The 26,246-nt window shown below is 42.8% G+C and overlaps 1 protein-coding gene across 5 annotated transcripts in view; it reads left to right on the top strand.

The window, feature by feature from the left end:
• Positions 1-26,246, top strand: part of Fat3 (FAT atypical cadherin 3) — a 593,378-nt gene that overhangs the window by 98,661 nt on the left and 468,471 nt on the right. For all 5 annotated transcript variants that reach the window (XM_026779396.1, XM_026779394.1, XM_026779395.1 and 2 more), the window contains exon 2: positions 21,116-24,421. In XM_026779396.1, the coding sequence (XP_026635197.1) occupies positions 21,133-24,421 (3,289 nt within the window). In that variant the 5' untranslated portion in view covers positions 21,116-21,132. The remainder of the gene's footprint in view (positions 1-21,115; positions 24,422-26,246) is intronic.

Genomic DNA, 26,246 nt, shown 5'->3' with positions numbered 1-26,246 from the left:
GAGAGAGGGAGGGAGGGAGGGAGGGAGGGGAGGGAGGGAGAGAGAGAGAGAGAGAGAAGGAGGGCACTGCCATCCATCCATGGCCTTTGTTTTTCTTCCCCTTCCCCACAGAAGACACTGAGGTTTTCACTCCCGACCTTCTCTGCACAAGCTCCGTTCTTTATCCTTGCTGCTTTTAGGATTTGCCTCAGTTGCTCCCCCTTTCATTTGGCTTCATTCTGTCTGGGCATTCTGTAGTACTGTAAACTCTCACTATAAACTCAGACTTGTCTTCTGCCTCACAATGCAACTCCTTGCCTCCTGACAGCTTTTCCATGCTCTCTACATTAAAACAAATCTAATGAGTTCCTGTATGATTTTACTAAAGTAATTAACCCTAGGGTAACAAATGAAACTAGGTATTTATTGTATTATTATTATTATTATTATTATTATTATTATTATTATTATTATTATGTTTTACCTTTGCAGTAGAATTACTGTGACTTTTTTTCTAGCAGCCAACCAACCTGTCTCCTTCCTTTCTTCCTTTCTGCTCTCCCTCCGCTCCATATTCTCCCTCTCTCTCTGTTCCTCTCTCCACTTCCATTCTTTCTTAACTTTTTTATTTTGGTTATGTATGTTGACTAGTTTTGGTTTTGAGATTCCTATCCAAACAGAACTTCTGGTAGGCTTCTGAGTTTAATTATTTTCAGAAAGGAAAGCCCAGAATTGCTCCCACAGAGCTCCTAGTGACCCACGATCCAGAAAGTCACTTGAATGAACTGATAATCTACTGCCCCAGTTCAACCACCAAGATCCCAGGAGCTGTCCACAGAGCACCCCTGTTTCCAACCCCTGACTTGTGCTTTAGGACTGGTCTCCCGAGGTTTGGGAATTGATAAAAAGGATTGGATCACATGTGCCAATTCCTTGTGAGCAGCTTAATCTGAGGGGCAACTTCCTACAGGAAAGAGGAGTTTTCGTGGTGGGCAGCAGACTACACTTGGGCTTTTATAGCGCGGGTTCCTGAGCTACTTGTGCAGAATGGAAGGGCAGCACAAGTCAGAACAGTACACTCAGACAGTAGCATCAGCCTTTAGGATGTAAATAAGGTAAATGAGGCTATACAAACGAGGCTGCACAGATATAGTGCCTACTTCAGCAAACCTTTGTTCGAAAAAAGAAAACTGAGTTTTCTGATCCTTTCTTGCTCCTTGTGTTATTAGGTCTCTCTATGTGGCCCAGCCTGGGCATGATTCTCAGGCCTCAACATTTTTAGTGCTAGGATTACAGATGTGTAATATCAGAGCTAGCTCACTTAAGATCACTTGTGATCTATTGTGAGATCTTTAAAACTACCTGCAGTTCTGCGGAAGGCAGTAAGAAACAATTTGAGATATGCAGGCATTTTATTAAGTATTTTATTAAGAAGAATCTCTCTTCTGACACAAATAATCCCAGTTAGATCAAATCAGACCAAATTAAAAGATATCTATGTTTAATTGGGTGCCAGAGCTCCAGGGTGGTCCCGGAAAAACACGGAGGGAAAGAGAGGAAAAGGGGAGACCACATGTTTATTCTCTGGGGGCAGTTTAAATAGCCTGTGGGAGTGGTCCTGACCCTCCCTGGGGAGGGGTCACCATTTGGCGGGCTTTCTTGGACATGGAGTTTGGACAGAGGCAACTCTTAGGGGAGGGAGCTTGGAATGGAGTTTTCTGCCCAGCATTCCAAAGATGGATGCCAGGAGGCTGGGATGAAGCCCCCTACTGAGAGCACCCTCAACTCCTCCCCCTTGCCCGCACACACATATGCTGCCCATCACCTCTACATCCACACTCTTTCAGAAAACACGGCCCATGACTCGTCTTTCAGTCAGTCAGCTCTAACGTGAAGTACCATCTACTGAGGAGCAACAAATTCCCTTGTGTAGAGATGCTTCCTTTCTCTGTCTGAAACCATGGCAGAGCTTGACTTGTCTGTGTTTTTCCAAGTTCTTGTGTTTGAAACTTAATCTCCAAATTCACGGTGATGGTATGTGTGCCTTTGGAAGCCAATGAGGGATACATCGCAGTCCTGAGGGAAGGACCCCAGAATGCGATTAGTGGCTGTAAAAGAAGAAAAGCAGAGAGACCCGTATCTCTATTCTTTGCTCTCTATCCATGAGTTTGCCACACTGATGGAGGAGGGTCATCTTTCTATCTGTTGTTTCATTGGTTAAGTAATAAAGAAACTGCTTGGCCTCTGATAGGACAGAACATTAGGTAGGCAGAGTAGACAGAACAGAATGCTGGGAGAGAGAAGCTGAGTCAGGTCAGTTGCCATGATTCTCCCACTCCAGACAGACGCAGGTTAAGATCTTCCTTGGTAAGCCACCTCGTGGGCTACACAGATTATTAGAAATGGGTTAGATCAATATGTAAGCGCTAGTCAATAAGAAGCTAGAACTAATGGGCCAAGCAGTGTTTAAATGAATACAGTTTCCATATAATTATTTCGGGCATAGAGCTAGCCGTGCGGGCGGCCGGGTGCCAGGAACGTAGCCCATATTATAACACCACACTTCAACAGGTCTCTGGTGGGTTGCTGGCTCCTTCAGACTGTGCTTGGTTTCTCTTGAGAATCATTGACTCTGTGGCATTTCGTGCTGTAAATGGACTAAAACCCTCCATGTCTGTAAGAGTAGGGTTTCTATGTGCCAAGAACCTGGGAGATCAGTCCTTGTTCTGGGTCTTAGAGCAAAAGTTATTTCTTTGTTCTCAGCCTTGGCCTTGCCACTGTATGAAGAGAAACACATTTCCCCTCTTGTCCATGGAGGACAACTTTTGAGAGTACCAATTAGTGCCCGAGACTATGAGCAGTGTGAGGAGCAATATATTGTGTGTTTTCCAATTCCGAATACTCACACATATGACAGACTTTAATTGATTTATACAAGGGACGAGAAGATGAACAGTGACTAGTGGCTTAGCGAAGAGCCATGACAATACATTGTGCCAATGTGGCTTATGCTGTGGGACAGCCAAAGAGCGGTGACAATACACCCTGCCAGTGTGATTTATGACATGGGACAGTTATCCTCAGGTTGTTGACTGAGCATCTCTGATGGCATTTGACCTTCAGTTACTGTTGCTGCAGGCAAGGGGGAATTGCTGCCCTACTCAAACAGTGCTTGTGGAGAAAAAGCTAGAAAAACTTGAAAAATTACCTGAAGAATTTGAAAACTGTGCAGATGGCAGAGATTTTCATGTATTAGTGCTATAAATGGTCAGGAAACATATTTTTGGATATATGTTAGGTATAGATCAAGTTTCTTCTGATGTTAGGAAAAGTTTTGCATTGTATTCTGGTAACCTGAAGCAGGTGACATTCAAATGCATTTTAAAGAGTGTGACATCAGAAGGGAAAGGAGATGTGGGGGGCTGCGGTTCAGAGGGCAATGCTCATCTTGTCTGCTGGAGGACAGTGCTAGGAGTAGCACACACAGGGTAATACACAGCGGTTTGCTGGCCATCACAGGTAAGAGAAATTCTCCCGAGTTACCTGTGTTAGGGAGAGCCCTGCTAATGTCCCTGTTAGACTCTCACAGTGTCTCTGGATTATGTCTGAAAAAGACAAATTACAAATGCTTGAACTGCAGAAAGCCTCCCCATCTCTTTCCATTTGGAGCTATCGGGCTGCATAGACACGTGAACATCTATCTGTCTACGTTGCAATATATTGCTGCAAAAGCCTAGGACATCTCATTTGCCTCCAAAACCTCAACGCTGGAAAGCTGAGGGGAACCGGTTCTTAGCAGACAGTTTCTCAACAGGCACCAACATCTCTGCTCTCTGAGTTCTGCCTTTGCAAGCATTGTTCGCACTTCCTCACTCACTTAAAGCCCCTGCCAGCCAGTACAGCAAAGTCAAGGGGTTTCTGGGAGAAGAAGGCTGCTATTGACTCTCTGGCTTAACTTCGGCTTCTGAACATCAGGGCCAACTTAAATTCTTCCTGCTGTGCTTCTGTTGCTGGGCGCCTATCTTCCTTTGTTTCTCAGCCGAGACGGTAAACAGAGGGGAATGGCTGCCAGCTCCTTTGTGAAGCCTGTGAGCTTCAGACAGGCCCCTAAACATGCAGGGGGAAGACTGCTGCTGAATGACAAAGAAAACAAAAGTAAGGACAGAAGCCCTCTCCCTTGGCTGCAGATTTCCCTGAGCTTCTGGGTCCCTACCTATCAGTGAGTCCAAAACTGGCCTGCTTCTACAGTAATAAATGTCCCTGAGGAAAGAAGCTGGCTGGCGGGCTCATAAATAGGGAGTCTTTAGCTGGGCTTAATAAACTGCAACTTCATCTGAATGTATTTTTCTCCATTACTAGAAACCAAGCCGGCTCTTAAGCCATACTCTAAAATGACTTTCTGCTTCCCATGTCTTCAACTGAAGATTGGGAATCTTTCATATGGGGAAACTCACAGGCACTTCCAAAACCCTTGAAGGATAGTGGAGATGGGAAGGAAGAAAACAGAATTGTCAGCTGCCATGGTGCTTCTGCTTGTGGTCCTAAGGTCCTATTTGAAGATCTGAGACAAGAGGTTCAAGGCCAGCCTGGGCCACATAGTAAGTTTGAGACCAACATGGACTATATAACAAAACGCTCTCTCAGAAAACCAAAACCAAAATGGCAAGAAACTTGAAAAAGGCCAGAGACAGGCATTTCAGAACCCTGAATATATTATAAGCAAATATTCATTTGAGTGTGGTTATACGTCACAATATGTCAGCTGTTCATTATTGAGACAATTAACAAGTTGGTAGCAATACCTGATAAACACAGGACATCTTTAGTAATATTAAGTATTTTAATGAGTTTCCATTGACTGGTTTGCGAATTATAGTAACAGAACAAAGGAAGGAATTTTTTGCTAGAGAAACTGACAAGAGAACACTGTGCTTAGTGTGCCTGTGTGTGTGTGTGCTTGTGTATATGTGTTCATGTTTGTGTGTGAAGGTTGTACAACTTTTTAAAAATATTATCATTATATGGTGTTCACAGTTTTGTAAATGTTAATGTATTTAGATCTAAAATTAAAGGTTTATTGTGTTTAATAAAGCACACACTAGGGACTGTTGTTTGAGATTAGATTTTAGCCTATTCCTGAGATGAGGAAGATCTCATTGCACAATGCCTTAGCATGGTTGTGTAGTATCGTCCATGGTTGAATGGCTAGCAGAATGTAATTTGCAAGAAGTGTTTTCTTTCTTCTCCTTTCCTTCTCCATGAGAGTTCCATTCAAACCTCTTTCACATATTAAAGTCCTTTCCTTGATCTGAATAAATATTTTCTCTTCAGGCAGGTCATATTGCAGTTTGTTTAACAGAATAAAGGCAGTGGGAAGACAAGCGGCCATCATTCCCCAGGGCAGGTGAGCACTGTATTTCAGCCGTAAAGTCCCCTTATTAAAGTGTCTGTCACCAGGGTTTTGGAAGCAGCTGACCTTCTAACAAAAGGGGATATAAAACCAAAGCTTCTTCTTGTTCTTAGCCCAGGACCAATGCATCCCTAGCCCCTTGCTTCAGGCTCTGGGAGTAGAGAACACAGTAGAGTCTGGAGAGAGTGAGAAGCTGAATGGGAAGCTGGCTTTTACAATATGGAACTTTCTATCCCAGTCCCAAGAAATTCTTGCCTCCTTGAGGCAACACTTCCTTCACAGAGGTTACCTGGACATTAAAAGTGAAAACTTAGCAGGGAAGCTCCCAAAATTGCCCCCCCCCCCAAATAAACTCTGTAGCATTAGGGCGTGAGTGCTACCTACCTTGCCCTTCAGCTTCCTCTGATTTAGGGAACCCAGGTCACTAATTCTTGTTGAACACCCCCATCATTGTTCCCACATGGGGATTTATGTCCTGTGTGCTCTCTGGATCTGAACTGAAAGATTGCCACCCACTATTAGAATCATTTTTGCCCGTGTGAACACCTCAGATAGGAATTTAGTGCTGTGCCAAGAAGCTAGGCAAGGAATTCAGACACACCATGCCGGACATGCAGCCTTAATAGGTATGAAGAAACACAAGGTGGGCCATGAGCTTAAACTCTCCAGCCTCAGTCTCCCCATCTGTTGTGTGGACATAATGAGCTACTGTGGAAATCAAGTCAAACAATCCAGTAACAGTGTACAACCACAGTTCTGCCATTTCATGGCCCTTGCTAATACTGGTCAGGGTCTCCCGATTCATAGATTTTATTGCTGTGTTCTACTCACTCTGTAGTGCTTTGTTGCCATTTTCTTCCTGTGAGCTCCTACAGGTTCATCTCCGCCAGGTGTTTAGTGGAAAAGAAATAACTCTTTGTGTGTAATTAATAGTTCCAAAGACGTGGTGGGAACATAAACTTCACACTTGCATAATATAGAAAGAGCAGGAAGCTGTAAAGCAATGGAATGGAAGGCCAGCTACTTACATGAAAGACCTCCTCAGATGACTGGAAAGGAATGGAGTCATTCACCTGGCTAGCAAATTGTCTCTATGTTTCTTGGCTTTGGCATCTCTGGTCTGATTGGCATCTGTCTTTTTACCTTCTTTTCTCTTGTTGTAATTGCGTACTACCGACTGGGTAACTTGTGCACTTTATTGACTCATGATTCTGGAGGCTGTTAGGTCCCAGGGCATGGTGCCAACATCTGGCATGTTGTGTCATCTCAGGGCACAGTATGAAAGGGTGAGAGTGAACCAGCAGCATGAGCTGCCTTCTGGGAGAACACACCCATTTCAGCAAGACTCACGTTCATCCACTCAGGAAGATGGGCCTAAGGTCTAGATTCCTGTCAGTCTTCACCTACCAACATGACCTTATTCTAACAAGAACTTTGGGGAGTTCATTCAACCATGCAGCACTATTTTCAAAGCATCGGATATTTATTGTAAAAGTGATTGCTGTGAGTTCTAGATTCTCATCAAGTCGTAATAGCAGTGTGATTTATGTATTAACTGAAACAACTAATTGCCCTGGGACAACTGAAAGTCTAGAAACAAGAGAATGAAGCTCAAGGAAACAGTGACTGGCTTTGGTCTTTGACAGCAGGGAGGTGTGTTGAGTTTGGTGTGGCCATCTCTGCAGTTTGGTCTTGAGAGATCAAGCTCCAATTCCTGATGTTTAGATCTTCCACATTCTGGTCTTGAAACACCAAAAACGAATAGTAAACCCATCGAAATTTCATTCATGCCCTAATCTTTTTCAGGTTATAATGCATCCTGTTTGTTCCCCCTGTATTGGCAACTGAAGCGTGGGCCTTGTGGATCTGAAACCGGTGCTTTACTGCCGAGCTTCATCCATGGCTCTCTTTGTGTTTTGAGATAGAGGCTCACTCAGTAGAGCAGGCTGGTCTTGAACTCTTCATGAAATGGAGGCAAGCTTTGAACTTGGATCCTTTTTCTTTGGCCTTCTGAGTAGTGGGGATGCAGATAGGTATCACTAAGCCTGACTATATAAATATGCCTTAGGTTAAGTCCACTCAATCAAGTGAAAGTCACCTTGAAAGATTAAATGTTGGCTTGTCCCATACTTGAGCAGCAAAGAGTTAAAGTTCTTCCCAAAGTGCCTAGTAATCATGGCCTCCCCTAACATCCCCACCAGAGGAGAATCAAATGGAGAAAGAGTTTTCATTATTTCCCTAGCAAACTGGATTCTAAGTGTGATGAAAATTGAGAGGGGAAGGGGTTGATTGCTACCCAACCAAGGTAGCTGGTCACTCACTATTCCAGTAAGCACACAACACATATTCTTCTTCTCTGGAAGGAGGTAAAGGAAGGAGAAATAATAATTTGAGAGGAGTAGTAACATTATATTTAGTAGATCTTTAAAATTAAGAGTAATACTAATGTCATCAAAATAATAATAAGATTATGACTTATGGCTTTTTTCAGAATTCATTTTATTGCTTTCATCACAGGGTGAATAAAGTACCTGGATTTTCTTTCTTTATATTTTAATTTCAATTTTCTTTAAAGGAATCGCAGATCAAGAAGTGGGTCTCCCTCTGACATAACAAATAGACATTTTCATCCTTACAGAGTTCATTATCCCACTCACAGTAGACTATGGAAATACCACCTTAAGGAGAACGACATCTGCCTCAGCTCCTGACAAACCTTGAACAGCCTCTGGAAGGCACCAGGAAGCCTGCTCAGAGGTCTCTCCTGTCAGCAGAGCGCTGACTCGGATAAGATTCATCCACAATTAAATGAGGCTTGCATGAGGGATGTCAGGGATGCTGGAGCGTGTGCTCATCACACATTACACCTGAGGAGATTCTTATCCAGAGAGGACATGAGTTATCAGGATCATGCTAAACTCTGAATGCAGTAGACAAGCTCACCAGCAAGACTGGCCACACCCCTGTCGGTCACATGCCCCCTTAGAGGATGTAGAGTTCCCACAACTCACAGCCCTCATTCTGACAGCTTCATTCTCTGTTGACCTACTGGGAACCTAAATATTCATTTTTGTTTAAAAACATCAGGGTCAGGGAATCATGGCCATTTCTCCCTCCTGACTTAGCCCTGTACCGAATGCTTCCAAACATCTTAAATTATTTCAAATTGAAGGTTTTTACTCTGTGGCTTTTCACTTAAGTTAACTGATTGATTATAACCTTTTTTTCTAAGTTAAAGGACTTTTATAGACAGTTTGGTGATGGACATTAACTAGTGTATTGCAGTTATTGTAAGTTCCCTTGGGATTTTGCTAAGGCTTGAAATTACATATTCTATAATAACTGCCCACTTCTACTGTCTTCCAAAAGGAAAACTAAGTAAGGCTTTGCCACAAGCTCAGATGTTCTGAATGATGGAAGCAAAGAACCCTCACACAAAAGGCTTAAAAGCACAATCCTAAAGAATTTGTGTATATGTTTATATTTAAACATCTTAAAATATAAATAGTAGATAAACACATAAAATATAAAGATGACTTATTATCCCCTTTGGAACAGAGTGCTGCACGTCTCACTTAGTATATGTGCACTGATACTTTCAACTTCAATTAATCGACGTGAACATGTAAGATGGAAATGAAAGGAATCTTTTTTTTTTTTTTTTTTTGTTTTTTTCGAGACAGGGTTTCTCTGTAGCTTTGGAGCCTGTCCTGGAACTCCCTTGGTAGACCAGGCTGGTCTCGAACTCACAGAGATCCGCCTGCCTCTGCCTCCCGAGTGCTGGGATTACAGGCGTGCACCAGAATCTTTAGGGAGTAGAAATATAACAAAGAGTTATTTTAAATTTTCTCCCCACATCATATATAGCAAAACAAAAATTCAAAAGCATCAGGTTGATATGTATTGAGTATATGGCTTTACATATTCTATATGATTTTTATGTCATACGATTACACACCTAGTTAGTTGATTTGCTTATAATTACTTAACAAAAGATCAGTATTGTGATAGCCAGCAACAAAAAGAAGTTTTATCATAAAAAAAGCTGAAATAACGCAAAACTGTTTCATAGTGGAACCAGATAATTTAATTATCAGATAATGTCTTTTGAGGGTTTCTGAGAGACAGGCAGACTTCAGAGAAGACCTTAAGGAGATTGTAGACCACATGACTTTCCTCTGAGAGTCTATGAGAGCATGATCAATAAGCATATTCCTTCAACCCAGAGAAAATCGCTTTGAAATGCAGTATTACTGTAGCCAACTAGTTTGGGTCTGGGACTTGTGCACTCAGCCCTTGGGGTCTGCTGTGGAGTACCATCTCAGCTCCACGCACCACCACTTCACAGCTGAGGCAAAGGCAGGCTTGTTCTCACGGGTACTTTATCTTGGCACTCCCGACTCTAGACACTCCACCTTTGGGCCATCTTAAACAGGAAGATGTGGACCCTGCCTTGTGAACCAAACTGCAGAACATCTTAAAACAATAATTCAAGAGACTCAGAAAGGAGAAGAGCCTTCCTGCTGTGCTATCTATTATTACCTACCAATTTGAATACTTCGTAGATGTCAAATATTTATCCTCGGAGAGTACATACACATGAGTCAAAAGGAATGTACCCAATTTTAGGGTCAAGGCCGTTTACTTTAAACAGCTTCTCACTAGCCCTGCAGTGCATAATGTGAGTAATGAGTGGGTGACATTGCTGTCACAGGGACATTTTTTGTTTTGTGTAATGTGGTAATTCTTAAAAAAAAAAAAACAAAAAAAAAAAAAACAGCAGTGTAGCCTAGTGGGTCCTTACGGAGGCAGGCACACAAACTTCTCTGTTTCTAAATTTATATCATTTAGTCGTGTCTCCTAGGATTTGCTAATAGCACATAGGCATTCAAAAGCAAGGTTCTGAGCTTATATTTGTAATGTCTGAGTGACATTTGCTCAAAGTGGTCAAATCGCCAGGGCTCCTTTCTGGAGTGGGGGAGAAAAGAGGAAATGTAGGCATGTTAAACAAAATGGGAATCTATTCGAAAGGAGCATTCAGACCTGAACCCCTAGAGAGATGAGTTTGGTAAAAGGTTAAACAAACCTTCTCTCACTCTTGAGGGAGCTTAAAATAAATTTCATCTCTGTTCGTGTCAGCCTTACTGTGCAGCTGTCCCTAAACATCTGCTGTGGGCGCCCCCCTCACAGTTTACAGACGCGCGTGTAAACTATTTATTTGTGATACATAATTAGCAGTAAAGGGTACACTTGGTTTTTAACTACATATACTCAGGGGTGGACTCAAAGAAAACTCTTTAACTGTGTGAAATGAGTCTATGAGGTCTAAAGCTTGCCAGAGCAACAATCCCACTTCCTTTCCAGCAGCTGTTGATCATAAGTGCTGTTTTTACTGTGTCTGGGTTATTGTAGCTTAGGGTAGAATTGAGGAGTTGTGCTCAGTCCTTCATCCAGTGCAGAGTTTGACAGCTCCTGCCCTGTGAACCAAACTGCAGAACCAAATCAACCTCCGGGGCTGCGGATAGCTGTGGCTTCCCAGATACTTGTCTACAGTCTTCATAGGCAGGCAAAGAAAATTAAGCAAACCTCTGGAGACACAACCCTGTGTTGACCTGGAAAGATCAATCTTCCAAGGTCTTGATTTTGTTGGCAGAATAAATGCTCCCGTAAAGAGTGAGAGCCAACAGAGTTTGGGCGAAGACTATACAGCACTGGTTGGTGGGAGCAAACGGGGATTCTAGCTGTCAGGGTGACTGATGGTCTTGCCACATGTGAATGCTTCCTGGAGGAATGAGGTCAAATGGTTCTACCGCCAGCAGCAGGGGTTCCTTTAGTCTCTGCTGTAAGCAAGGAGCTCAGAACCCACTGGGTTAGCCTACTGGAGATGGGATCCATCTCAACACTAATAAAAGAGAACCCCATTTGTTGAAGGCCTGAGAATTGACCTTCTCCAGGGAACCATTCAGTGGGAGCAGAAATATTCTAGGTAGTCACCTTGATAAAGAGAACTGTGGTTTTTCTACCTGGTTGGATCTATCCTCAAAATAATGACACTGGTTCCTCTAATGTAGTGTTTTTGGAGTCAGGATTGCTGGCATGTTAAGATAATAATCAGCTCTAGGGCTGGCCCATGAGATTCCACAATGTCACCTGTGACCTACTCGTCCTGATGCTGTGCTAACAGTAAAAGATTTACATTCATCACTCAGTACTTCCTGTGGAGAAAAATGGACCCCCAACTCATCTTCTATGATCTGATAATTTTCTTAACATTATGAGACAGTAGAAATGTATTGAATACTTACCACTTTGGATGGACAGCTTTTAATGTGGGTGACAGTAACATCCCTTAGAGATAGTCTCGTTCTTTTTGTAATGCATGTAATCTGTTGGTTGTGTATCTGTTTTGATGGCACATTGGGGAAGGGAAGAGAATTAAACTCAAGAAGCATATGAAAGACAGCAACAACAACAGAACAAAGGCCAGTACAGCCAGGAGGCAGAGAAAGGCTTGAGATAGTGCCCAAGACCAGTGCTAGATTTACCACAATCCCTCGGCTATATGGACAACTTTGAACTTTGTTGTTCTGGAATCTTCAGAAAGTCTGGCAGGAGGCCACCTGACCTGGTGACTGAGATGCGCGTAGGGAGAGGTGTGGGGCTGACGGGACAGCAGGAATGCGGGGGCTGGTTGAGCAGGTACACCAGGCTAGCGGGAGAGCTGAAGCAACAGGATGCTGCTCTCTTTTGCCTGGCATACTGCCATTCTCCTTCTTGCTCCATCTGAGGTTTGAGCTGCTCTGCCCCAAGGTCCTGGCTTTGAACCTGTGCTCTGCTTTCATTTCTTTACACACTGATACATTTGAACTTTTCCACATCTGGCTTTCACTTTCCAAAATGATACCTGGAGTGCGATCAGGAGAAAAACAAGGTCTTTGGTAATTGAACTTTTTTTGTTGTGGTTGTTTCAGTTGCTTTTTGTTTGGGTTGTTTTGGACAGGGACTCTGTGTGACCCACACTGACCTGCAGTTCCAATCTTCCCATATTAGCTTCAGTAGTTGCTTAGATAACAGAGTAACTTTATTTCAAATAATCATCCTCTTCTACAATACTGACTGAATTCTCAGATTCACAGAAGCAGCAGGACTCACTCACAGAGACCCAGAGGAAGTTGGTCCACACCCCTTTGCTAAATGCATGCCTGCTCTTCTTTACTCACCAGGACAGAAGCCACGTAGACATCAGGCACTTGTCCTGAGCTCTGTGGCAGAGCTCTCATGGGACAATGCTTGTTCAGGCTCATTTTGAGGAACCGAGTGCTCTTGTGTTGACTCTATCGGCTGCTGATGGGGATTGCTAAATCAGCCATTAGAGCTCTTGAGCCCAAAGCGTATTTCCCACATCAGAACCCATCCGTGACTAGGAATTTTGATGTGGGGTATGGGTGAACCAAAGCAACCCAGCCCACATTTGCTGAGACACGCTTGTCAGTGATGACAACATGAGACAAGACTGACATACCAAATACTCAGCAGATTCCTAGACGGTGTTCCCAGGTCCACACACAAGCTGGTTCGAATCCCGGGGGAGGGGGGACATTTCTTGATATATGTCTCTAAACAATTCCTCCTGCTTCTGCTTGCTTTGTTGAATCTCTCCATGTCCTCATTTTTCTCTGTGCAAAGTTCTTTGGCATCTCTTCCCAGCTTTCATTTCATACCAATTGTTACCCTGAGATAGTCTGCACCATATTCTTAGTTTCTCTCCATCCACCCATTCTCAGCCTTTAGGAGGCAACAGAAAACATGGAATCATATTGTAGCAAGCTCAGCATCTCTTGGCTCCTTAGATTCCTTTAGCAACAATTGTACAGTATTTGTCTATCATAGGAGACCTCAATGTTGTGCATTATGTTCTGGTGTAAGTGTTTGCCTTCAAAGCAGGCCACTTGCACCTGCTGTCTCCTCTGTCCAGGAGGAGGTCTGACCCACGTGTAACCTTGGAAAGACTGAAAATCTCGTTACTTTTATCAAATCCTTTGCAACCTTGGGCCGCCCAACAGCACATCTCTAACATTCAGTTCAACTCCTCCTTCTCCGCTTGTGTCTGAGAAACACACATGCACCTCCTTTCTTCCCACCCCCGGGGAAAGAGGCCTGCTGTGTGTCAGTTCTCACAGTACCCTGCCCCATCCTAGATGTTTCTAACAGAGTAGTCTTTGCCTCAGAGAAGACCCAGTTCTGGCACTTGGGATGGATGACTACGGAAATGATGACTTAGAAGAACAGCAGGGACAGAAGCTGGAGAGGTGACCTCTACTGTTTAAGAATCTATGGCAGGGAGAGAAAGCACCCTCCCTTTAGGCTGCGTTTGTCCCTACAACTCCTGGAACTTTTTAAGGCTGTTTGTTCCATTGCAACACTTTGGCTCTTTTCTTTTTACACGGTTATTACAAAGTAAACATTGTCATTGTGTAAAGGCTTTGTTTGTGGTGCTTTCGTTTTAAACTTGAGTTGAAGAGAATGCTAATGTGTTTACTTACCCTTGGTTTTCAGTGAGAGAGGCCACCAGAGGAAAACTGAAATCGGGATTTTATTATTATATTTTTCTGAAGTATTTTTCCCAGACAGCCAAGCACAGGAACAAATGATATTCTCTCCACACATTTTTTTTTCTTCTACTATGATGAATTTCTTTCTCCAGAGAGAGAAGTGATTTCTGAAAGCCTTGAACAACATACTAATCTTTCCTTCTGATAGCCCCTGGTTGAATTACCCCTGAATTTGAAGCGTTTACTGATGAAATGATACTTGACATTAACCAGTGTTGTATGGAAATATTTCCAGCACCTGGGGAGGAAATAAAGGAGGGAATTCATAATCCAGGCCTACGTGGCCATTTTCTTCTGAAGAAACTTAAACGATTCTTACTTCAGACTGCCTGACTTTTCCTAGGAGGTCACTCTGTGACAACAAAATGCTTTGCGACAGTGGCAACAAGTTAGACTTCATAATGTTATAAGTAAGAAAAAAACCGCATCTTTGGCTGGTTGGCAAAAGCCACTGTGGGCTTTGGGATTTCCGTGTTCATGTTGCACACTAATAGGTGTTGGAGCCTTGTGAATCGAATATTCTAGTTACTTAGAAAGCACTGCTTAGATGAGTACTCAGGGGAAGCAAGCAACATTTTCCAGATGGAGAATACATGAAATTGGTATTTGGTTTAACATCTCAGAGTAATTGGAGTAATTTTGGTTTGGCTAAGGAAAAATAGATAATACAAATTTTAGAAATATCTGGACCATTTGCCAAGTTGTGTTTCCGATTTTTGTTAGAGCTCTGAATTCTTAGAGCCACTGGCCTTAGGTCAATAGTCAGAACCTCAGGAGAAGGGACCAGAAACAGGTGTAACAGGTTCAGTGACAGCTCAGGGCACCCTGGACACTGCTGGGGTAGTTCATATGCTAAACCTCGGAAGGGAAGCGCAATCTGTAGACAGCCATGACAGACCTGAGCAAGGATAGGAGACAGAGAAGTGTTGATGTCTGGTTCACACTGGACCCTTTTCAGCCTTGGGACTGGTGAACCGTATGTGTAAACTGGTGGCTCTCTTGTGTGATAAAAGTTCAATGTTAGGCTAGTTCATGTTAAAACACCTTTGACTGTAACATTCATTGATTTTAAGTGACTTTCGTTCAATATGTCATTATATGATCTGTGACAGCGTTGCCGCACTAATGATTTGTGATCCAAATAGCTATTGTTATAACCTGTACCGTCTCTAGCTGCTGTTTCGTGTGTGCGTGTGTGTGTATGTGTGTAAGCATGCTTCAGCACACACACACACACACACACACACACACACACTAAACTCTTTTTTTCAGGCGGTCATTAACATGAGTCCCACAGCACAGCTTTGTTCACGCATGTGTCAGCAGGCAGCCTATAGCTGACCTCAGGAGCAACGGCCCGGAGTGCCAAGCGATGACAAGCAATCCACAAAGGGAGGTCTAGGCAATTCAAGCCAGATCTGCCTTTGTGATTATAAGGCCCATTAGAGCATGTCCCTGCACAGCCCTGTCTCTTCAGGGATGCTGGCTTCACCCACTGGCGTGCATCTGGGATTTGAGAATGGTAGTTTTCATAAGAAGGATGGTCAGCATGGCTAAGGGCAAACCATTGGTGTTCACTGGTTTCCTATATTTTGGTATTGTTCCTAAGCATCTAAGTAATTATAGTGCCAGTATTTATGGAACTGTTTGTTGTTTGTTTATTTATTGAGACGGGGTCTTGCTCTATAGGCAAGCTGATCTTAAGCTCTCCATGTAGCTCAGGCCGGCCTCTCAACTAGATCCTTCTTTTCTCAGCCTCCTAAGTTTGGAATGATGTGTAAAACACTACACCCACCCATTGCTAAACCTTGGGAGTAGCAGTAGAGTCTGTTATAAACTCCATTTGTCAGACAAGAAAACTGGTACTTAATGCAAACAAAATTTGATTCAGGTTTCTTTTGTCATTGTGATGGGGACACTAATCTCCATAGCCTTGGCCCAAGAATGAGGCCTCCTTTCCTTTGACCTGAGAGTCCCTGTTCCTGATAGAGAAGAAACTATGGAGTAGGTCATGGATCTCCTCCACAGACTCAAGAGTTCTAGTCTCTAACATCTACCTTAGTAAATGATGGCTGGTTGAATTCATATAATTACTTGTGCCAGGAATTGAAGTTCTTCAGATTTTAACTCAAATCCTGCTGAGTGGGCACTATTTTTTTTATCATTTTTTTTATTAATAAAAGTAAGCAAAGTTAAAAGAATGATCCAAGTTTGCACACCTAATGGAAGAGTTCAGATTTAAACCCATGTGTCAAAGGGTATTTTCTGTAACTTAAGCAGCCTTATATTATTGAGAGCTCTGCCACAGTGTACTCCGGACTGGTGACTCATCAGCCTGGCTCAGTTAGAACTCACACATCTTTCTCCAATTGCACATGTAGGGGAGACACTGCATGTGTTGACTTTGCTGCATGTTATACAGCTTCTCGATGTACATTCTGAGCACTTTCTGGAGAGCAGACACTTTTGTGCTTTTTTTCCTTCTTCCTTCCTTCCTTCCTTCCTTCCTTCCTTCCTTCCTTCCTTCCTTTCATTCTTTATTTCTCTTTCTCTCTCTTTCTTTTTTCTTTCTTATTTTCTTTCTTATTTTCTTTCTTTCTTTCTTTCTTTCTTTCTTTCTTTCTTCTTTTCTTATACATCTCGTCCACAGCCTCCCAGTCTCCCCACTTCCCCTAGATTCACTAATCCTCCTATTCTGTTTCCCTTCAGAAAAGAGCAAACTTCCCAAGGATAACACCTGAGCATGGTATAACATGACGCAATAAAACTAGGCACAAACTCTTCTGTCAACGGTGGAAGAGTCAACCCAGTGGGAGGGAAAGGGCCCCAAGAGGAGGCATGAGAGTCAAAGACTTCCCACTTCTACTGTTAGGAGTCAACAAGAATATCCGTCTACACAAGCACAGCATGTGTGCAGAAAAACTAGAGAAAACACATGGAGGCTCCATGATAGCTGCTGCAGACTCTGTAAGCCCCTGTGAGCCCCATGAGCCCTCGTGAGCACCCGTGGCCCCTGTGAGCCCCTGTGAGAGCCCTGCTTAGGTTCTGTGGCTTAGATTGGTGTCTCAGCCCCTTCACTGGAAGCCTTGCCTGCCTATAAAAGATGACTAGATTGGGCTCTAAACCCCCATTACTAGGATTTCTTGTTAGTTAACATGTATTATCCTCTGAGTCCCTTTTGCACTGGGTTTCCACATCGCCCCCTCCGAGTGAACCCAATTCCAGTCAACTCTCTCATTTACCCACCTGATCCCTCTTATTTCCACCCACCTGACCCCAGTCCCCCTAGAAAATTTATTTCCCCTTCCCAGGGAGATCTGAGTATCCCCCCATGAACTATTCTTATTACCTAGTCTCTCTAGGTCTGTGGATTGTTTCATGATTATCCTTTGTATTACATCTAATAACCACTTATGAGTGAGGACATACTGTGTTTGTCTTTCTGGGTCTGGTTACCTCACTCAGGATGATTTTTTTCCAGCTCCATCCATTTGCCCAAAAATTTCATGATACCATATTTTTAGCAGCTGAGTAGTACTCCATTATGTAGAATGTACATTTTCTTTATCCATTCTTCAGTTGAGATACATCTAGGAGAGTGCACCATTTCAAAATGAGTAACTCAAAAAAACAGAGAAAGTATACTATTTTTTCAGGTAGTTTTCCCCTGTTCCCAAATGACCTAATTAACAGTTTTAGGTGTGAAAAGCAAGATCAGCAGCAGCATTATAAGCTCATGCCTGAGTATGCACAGGGTCACAGCCGTCCCAGTCACTACCGTCCCTGCCCCAGTGTCTCTCGTCTTTATTCATCCCCTGGAAAGGCATATCTGCACGCTCCATCTCAGTCCCACACTGAGATTCACGCTCACAGTGAGAAGGGCTGGCTGGGAGCCTGCCAGCACTAACTCCAAAAGACGGATGTCTCCGAGATTGATGGCTCAGTGATCTCTTTGGGGGTTGTATAAAAATATTGATTATGTTGCTAAGTTGTAGAAAATAGGCTCTGGGGTTCAGAAATAGGTGCTTTCTTTAAAATAATCCAGAATCAGGAGGATAAATCAATGCGCAGGGCATCTAAGACATCATAACTATCATAGCTTCAACAGATTTGGCTTGTGTATGGAAAAACTAATACCTTGCTGAAATAATAAAAACTATTATCTTCGCATGCTAAAAACAGAAGCTAGAGTTTTCTTCTAGTGTTTACTTTGCAATTGTACCAAATCCCTAACTTTTAGCACACATGTATTCCTGAAACCCACAAGGAAAACCGCCAGGCAGCCTTTCTGCCAGGTGAGGTTTTGTTTTCCTCCTTCAAAACCACAGATAGAAATGTCGTATGAGATATTTCGGGTTTGACAGCCGAAGCTGACAAAAGTACTCTTGCTTAGTATTTGTTCCATTTTGTTTTCTTTTTTGTGAGTTCAATACAAATTTCCATATACAGTAATACAACTCTATTTAAACCTGTTCTGAAGTATTTCCAATTGTCTTGAACACCACTCATTTGAGTTTCTAAGAGAGAGAAGCAGCAGAGATCTTGCTGAAAAAAATAGCTCAGTTTTTGTAAGCATCAATTTTGATTAGTTAAATTGAACAGTCAATTTCCTATGGCAGCTTTCTTTACTTTGAAGGATTCATAAAAGGCTTTGTTGGCGTGAACACCCCTGGGTCACACTACTCCAAAGAGACGAAATCCTAGAGGTGTAAGCAGGGGTTGGAGCACGAGGAACATCCCAAATGATGAGTGCTGGTTCTCAGACTGTCCCATGGTTGGTCAGTGGATGAGATTGGAAGGGACACATTGTTGCTCTTGGGACATCTGAGGACTCCATATGGGGGAATATTTTCCTTCCTCAGGCCTCAGTTTCCCCTTATGAAAACTGTGTTTTTAAACTGCTTTTTAACCTATGTAACTTCTGGATTCTCTCCATCTCTGTTTTGCTCTCTGTCTCTCTGTTTCTCTCTTAAATAACATGTCCTTTCTTGGGGCCATTGAAATGAGTGAGTTAAGCCCTCCAGTTACATTAGTACTGAAAGGTGCTGTTCACTGCACTAGTAGGATTGTTTAATGTAAAGTGGGCGCTGCACTGGATGCCAGAGACAGAATTGGGCACAAGCGGGGTTTCTTTCAGCTTTTCTGCCCTAGAAGCTCTGACTGGGATGTAAGGACAGGAGCTAAGCATTGGGGAATGGTTCCTTTCTTGTAGTTGTAGACTTCAGATTCTTCCAGCAGAGGATGGGACAAAGTGCTCCCATAGACAGCTTCCAACGTTAACAGGATGCATGAGAAATAGGCAGACACTGGATTTGTACTGTGGGGATTCCAGGGTTTTCCTTTGAGAGAATAGAATGTGGCCTTTGCACCTGCTTCTGAGATCCTGTCTTGCGTTCACAGTCACAATGGCTGAGATCAGCATCTCCACTGGTCCTAGGCATCTTCAAAAGATGACCAGACCGGTCCATCAATGCATACAGAATATCATTAAAGCTTCTGCTAGCTTCAGAGTGTGATTGTTAGAGAAGGGGCTACCATACTCAGATTTTAATTGTGTACAACACAAAATACAAATCAAGTCACTTCTGAATTGCCCAGGAGCCAAATAGTCTGTTCCTGAAACCTACTGACTAGCTCACTGGCTGCTCTGCCTGGTCTTATTCCTGGCTGTAGGAGCAATGAATGGCACGGCTCTGATTATTTATGTTCTCAGCCCATGAGACATTTTCTGATGACACTCAGAGAAGCTGCATGTGAAATTACCTTCTTTTATAGAAGGCTATTCCCTCTCTCTGCTTTTCACTGTGCTCTATGAGCTTATGGGATCCCTGTGTTGAATTGCTTTCTCCTCCCTGCTGCTCAGCATTTTCGGATGGCTCAGCTGGTGACAGCAGCAAGGCACACCATCCCATAGGAACTGAGCATATGCACACTCAGAGTTTTGCCTCATTGGAACCAAGCCGAAAAGTAGTAGCTTGAGGCCACTCTTGTAATCCCTTATATACCTTCGGGAAAGTGCCTTTACCCACCTTCTGCAATGAATGGCAGCCACCAAGGAGGGTCCCTTGGGTTATGCAGCTCCTTTAGGGATTGTCAGCTGTGCTTCATTACAACGTGTTTACTCTCAAGACATTGAACTGTTCACTCATTTTGATCAGTTCTGAAACAGGCACAGTAGAAGACAGTGATATCTTGAAGCAGACCTTTACAAGGTTAAAATCGTGTGGAAGGAACTAAGTGGCCGTTGTTGAGCAATGTTCAGTGAAAGAAGTGGGAAGTGAAATGATGTCTCCATGTACCTCAGTAGCGGGCACTTCAAAGCTAAAGATACAACTGTCCACATCCATATTTAAACAGAATACTCTTTTTTTTAAGATTTATTTATTATATATACACTGTTCTGCCTGAATGCCAGAAGAGAACACCAGATTTCATTACAGATGGTTAGGAGCCATCATGTGGTTGCTGGGAATTGAACTCAGGACCCTTGGAAGAGCAGCCAGTGCTCCTAAACTCTGAGCTATCTCGCCAGCCCTAAACAGAATACTCTTAAATCCAGCTTGGCCACCTTTTCTTATGTTAGCTCTTCATCTTTAGCGTCCGAAAGTGTCTATCTCTATCCATCATTTTTGTGACTACATTGTATTTTAAGAATGTACTCTAAATTATTTAATTTTCTATTGATAGACTTTTAGTATCTTCTGAGTTTTTCCTTTTAAATGTTGAACTGTACAGTAATGAAGATAACTAAATAGCTTCCTAGTATAATTATGTAAAAGGCTACTATAGGCCAACATTAAATGCATTTAAGGTCTCCAATTATCCATTTCTAAGTTAACCTCCAACATACAATAAATTTGGTGCCCCAAACCAATCCCAAAAGAAGTGGAAAAGAATCATTTAACAAAGTTCAATCAAGATACGGTTAAAGCCTAGTGACTTTGAATTCTTTATTATCTAGTGCCAGTGAAGGTTCAGATTTTTTATTGATGCTTTAATAAAAAGATTTTACAATAGAGCCTTCTGAAAGCATCATTTCAGGACAATTATTTTGTGTTCCTTTCCCTCTCTGTCTTCTAATTAATTTATCCCTTTCCTCTGTGTTTCTCTCCAGGATGGACATGTGAAGTGATGGGTGTGAATATGGGACACTGTGTGTGCACAAGGCCTCCTTCATGCCTCCTGCTGCTGCTGCTGAAGCTGCTGGCCACCGTCTCCCAGGGACTGCCAGGAACAGGGCCCCTGGGCTTCCACTTCACACATTCCGTGTACAATGCTACCGTGTACGAAAACTCAGCAGCGAGGACCTATGTCAACAGCCAAAGCAGAATGGGCATCACCTTAATCGACCTATCCTGGGACATCAAGTACAGAATAGTGTCTGGTGACGAGGAAGGGTTCTTCAAAGCTGAGGAGGTCATCATTGCAGATTTCTGCTTTCTCAGGATAAGAACTAAAGGTGGCAATTCTGCCATATTGAACAGGGAAATCCAAGACAATTATTTATTAATCATCAAAGGTTCAGTCAGAGGAGAAGATCTGGAAGCATGGACCAAAGTGAACATCCAGGTTTTAGACATGAACGACCTGAGGCCTCTGTTCTCCCCTACCACTTACTCAGTCACCATTGCAGAAAGCACACCACTTAGGACTAGCGTTGCCCAGGTAACAGCCACAGATGCAGACATCGGTTCCAATGGAGAGTTCTACTACTACTTTAAGAACAAGGTTGAGCTTTTTTCAGTCCACCCCACAAGTGGTGTCATCTCTTTAAGTGGGCGCTTAAATTATGATGAGAAGAACAGGTATGACCTAGAAATCTTAGCAGTGGACCGGGGAATGAAACTCTATGGCAATAACGGAGTTAGCAGTACTGCTAAACTTTATGTTCACATTGAACGTGTAAATGAACATGCTCCCATTATCCATGTGGTCACTCACACCCCTTTCTCATTGGACAAGGAGCCAACATACGCAGTAGTGACAGTTGATGATTTGGACGAGGGGGCCAATGGAGAGATCGAATCTGTTTCCATTGTGGCTGGAGATCCTTTGGATCAATTCTTCCTGGCTAAAGAAGGCAAATGGATGAATGAATATAAAGTCAAGGAGAGGAGGCAGGTGGACTGGGAAAGCTTCTCCTATGGCTACAACCTCACTCTTCAAGCGAAAGACAAAGGATCACCGCAGAAGTTTTCAGAACTAAAGACAGTCCATATTGCCAACCCCAAGAGAGACAGCATCCCAGTTAGGTTTGAAAAAGATGTGTATGAAGTCAGCATAAGTGAATTTTCCCCTCCTGGTGTCTTGGTGGCCATAGTCAAGGTAAATCCTGAGCCACTGGATGTGGAATACAAACTCTCTCCTGGAAAAGATACCGAGTACTTCAAGATCAACCCTCGGTCAGGTCTGATTGTCACAGCGCAGCCCCTGAATATGGTGAAGAAAGAAGTGTACAAGCTGGAGGTGACAGACAAGGAAGGAGAGGTGAAGGCACAAGTCACCATCGGGATTGAGGATGCCAATGACCACACCCCAGAATTCCAGCAGACACTGTATGAGACGTTTGTGAATGAGAGTATCCCTGTCGGAACAAATGTTCTGACTGTGTCGGCCTCTGACAAGGATAAAGGAGAAAATGGCTATATCACTTATAGCATTGCCAGTCTGAACCCTTTACCATTTGTCATTAACCAGTTCACGGGTGTGATCAGCACCACTGAAGAGTTAGATTTCGAATCCTCCCCAGAGACATACAGGTTCGTTGTAAGAGCTTCTGACTGGGGCTCACCGTACCGCCATGAAAGTGAGGTGAACGTGACCATTCGGGTAGGAAATGTCAATGACAACATCCCGCTCTTCGAAAAAGTGGCTTGCCAGGGAGTCATTTCATATGACTTTCCTGTTGGGGGTCATATTACAGCTGTCTCTGCGATTGATATTGATGAACTCGAACTTGTAAAGTACAAAATCATTTCAGGAAATGAACTTGGGTTCTTTTATTTGAACCCGGACTCTGGTGTTTTACAGCTTAAAAAGCCACTGATGAATTCTGGCATTAAAAATGGTAATTTTGCCCTCAGAATCACAGCTACAGATGGGGAGAATTTTGCAGACCCCATGACCATTAACATCTCAGTCCTCCATGGGAAAGTGTCTTCAAAGAGCTTCAGCTGCAGAGAAACTCGAGTGGCTCAGAAATTGGCAGAGAAACTACTCATTAAAGCAAAAGCTAACGGGAAGCTGAATGTAGAAGATGGATTTCTTGACTTTTATTCAATTAACAGGCAAGGACCACATTTTGACAAGTCTTTCCCCTCTGATGTGGCCGTGAAGGAGGATATGCCAGTTGGGACTAACATCCTGAAGATTAAAGCATATGATGCCGACTCTGGCTTCAATGGGAAGGTACTGTTTACAATATCAGATGGGAACACGGACAGCTGCTTTAATATTGACATGGAGACTGGACAGCTTAAAGTTCTCATGCCCATGGACCGAGAGCACACAGACCTCTATCTCCTCAACATAACCATCTACGACCTCGGAAAGCCACAGAAATCATCATGGCGATTGTTGACAGTCAATGTGGAGGATGCTAACGACAACAGCCCAGTGTTTCTTCAGGACAGCTACTCAGTCAGCATTCTTGAAAGTTCAAGTATTGGCACTGAGATTATTCAAGTGGAAGCAAGAGACAAAGACCTGGGTTCTAATGGTGAGGTAACGTACTCGGTTTTGACAGACACACGGCAGTTTGCCATCAATAGCTCAACTGGAATTGTTTATGTAGCTGACCAGTTGGACAGGGAATCCAAAGCCAACTATTCTTTGAAAATTGAAGCCAGGGACAAAGCAGAAAGTGGCCAGCAACTGTTTTCTGTTGTCACCCTAAAGATCTTTCTGGATGATGTCAATGACTGTTCACCAGCTTTCATCCCCACTAGCTACAGTGTGAAGGTTTTGGAAGATCTCCCTGTTGGTACAGTCATTGCTTGGCTTGAGACTCAGGATCCTGACCTTGGATTAGGGGGTCAAGTGCGCTATTCTTTGGTCAATGATTATAATGGGAGATTCGAAATAGACAAAGCCAGTGGTGCCATCCGCTTGAGCAAAGAGCTGGACTATGAGAAGCAGCAATTCTACAACCTCACAGTCAGGGCCAAAGACAAAGGGCGTCCTGTCTCCCTGTCATCAGTTTCCTTCGTGGAGGTGGAGGTGGTGGATGTCAATGAAAACCTCCATATGCCCTATTTCCCAGACTTTGCTGTCGTTGGATCTGTAAAAGAAAATTCACGGATTGGAACAAGCGTGTTGCAGGTGACTGCCCATGATGAGGATTCTGGTAGGGATGGAGAGATCCAGTACTCCATCAGAGATGGAAGTGGTCTTGGGAGATTCAGCATAGATGATGAGAGTGGTAAGTGTGAAGTTTTGTGTTCAATGTCTCCTATCACTTCTTCTGTTTGCCGGTGTTGGAGATGGGATATGAATCAGGGCTTCAGAACAGACGAGGAAGGTTCTCTATTAGAGGAGGCAAGGCACAGAGCATGAACCATGTCTTAGAGTGTCTTGGTTTCTAAATAGATCAGTCCACACGGTATCCAGTGCATCTTCTATCTGTGTTGTGTTTCCTTGCTTGGTATGACTGTTTCGAGGCTATCTTCTGAGAAACTTTCATCCTTATTGCCCCTGGTGATTGTGTTCCTGACTCTCATCAAATGAATGGAACTGATACAATAATTATATTTGAATTAGCTTTAAATTAGAAGTATGAAATTGATTTTCAAATGCATCTTATATGCGAATCTTTCCCTTTACAGTAAAGCTTTGCTGCAGGGAATCATTGCTTGGTGTTTAATGTTGAACCAGTACATCCAGCCCTTCAACAATGGGCATTAATCCTCTGTCATGACATGCATGTGACTTAAAAAGCATTTCTATAAGAGAGGAGAATCATGCTATAAATTCTAGTCATAAAAACTTGGTTATAAGACACCTTTGACCATTAATAGTTTATTTTTATATCTTTTTTCTTTTATTGAAAATATCTGCGATTTTTGAGTAACACATTATTTATAATTGATTTTATAAATGTTTTGAAATGCAGAGCAAATTTGACAAATATTTTATTGCCCGAATCTATCTACTTACCTTTCATCATAGATAGCAACTGTTTGTTATGGTTATGATTTGTACAAATATAAATATGCCTAGACACATGTGTATATGTATATGTGCATGAATGTTTGTATGTCCCTTTCCGTGTGTGAGTTTATACCCATGTGTTTTGGGACATGTGTGTGTACATGCATGTGTGTGTGTGCACGTATGTATCTTCTATTGTTAGTATCACATATTTTTCTAGTCTTAGTAGATTCCAAGTATTTCAAAAGAAGAAAATGCATCTTCTCTGCTGCTATGAGCGGTGGCATTAGTGTGTTGTGTTTTCAGGACAAATACGTACATATTAACTAATTTTCTACAACAGTCATAGAATTGCTTGCTACCTATCTTACTCAGTTTTAGACTGTTATAAAAGTCGTCCACCACCATGGGTGGCTTTAAAAGATATAATTCTCATAGTTATGGACATTGGAGGCCTGAGGTCAATGTAGCCACATGGTCAAGGCAGAGGGCCTCTTCTGAACTTGTGGACTTCCATCTTGCTATGCCCCCAAGGAGGGGGCTTTAGTTTCCTCCTGCAATGAGCAATTTTAGGCTTGTAACTCAGGTGGATGTCACTAGGAGGAGGTACAGCTAAGTCCTTGACTACTGCTGTCAAAGCTTCAGTGATTCATCCAATTAGGAAGCTACAGCTTGGGCTTGATTCAAAGAGCCAAGGGCAGGAGAAGCTGTCAAGAGTAGCCTATACTTTGTCAATATGCTCCATGGTTTATTGTTTTCACTTGAGTTTTTATTTTAGAAAATGACTCCAAACATTTAATGTTCTTGTTGTTGGAAACTCCCCACCAAACAAACAAACAAACAGAAAACTACAAATAAACCCTCAGTCGTTTCATTGTAAGCAGAACTTTGAAAACTAGACGTTTTTGTTTATAAAAATAATGACAATTGTGTTGTAACACTACTTGATAGATTCAAAGTTCATTTGACGTGAACAGTAGCTCCACTGGATCAAAGCTAAGCGACTTGTGAAGGTTGACTTGTGAAGGTTGACTTGTGAAGGTTGACCTGTGAAGGTTGACTTGTGAAGGTTGACCTGTGAAGGTTGACTTGTGAAG

The sequence above is a fragment of the Microtus ochrogaster genome, chromosome 5 (genome assembly GCF_000317375.1).
Source record: "Microtus ochrogaster isolate Prairie Vole_2 chromosome 5, MicOch1.0, whole genome shotgun sequence".
In the NCBI taxonomy this organism is placed as follows: domain Eukaryota; kingdom Metazoa; phylum Chordata; class Mammalia; order Rodentia; family Cricetidae; genus Microtus; species Microtus ochrogaster.
This window is presented reverse-complemented; position numbering and strand designations above follow the sequence as displayed.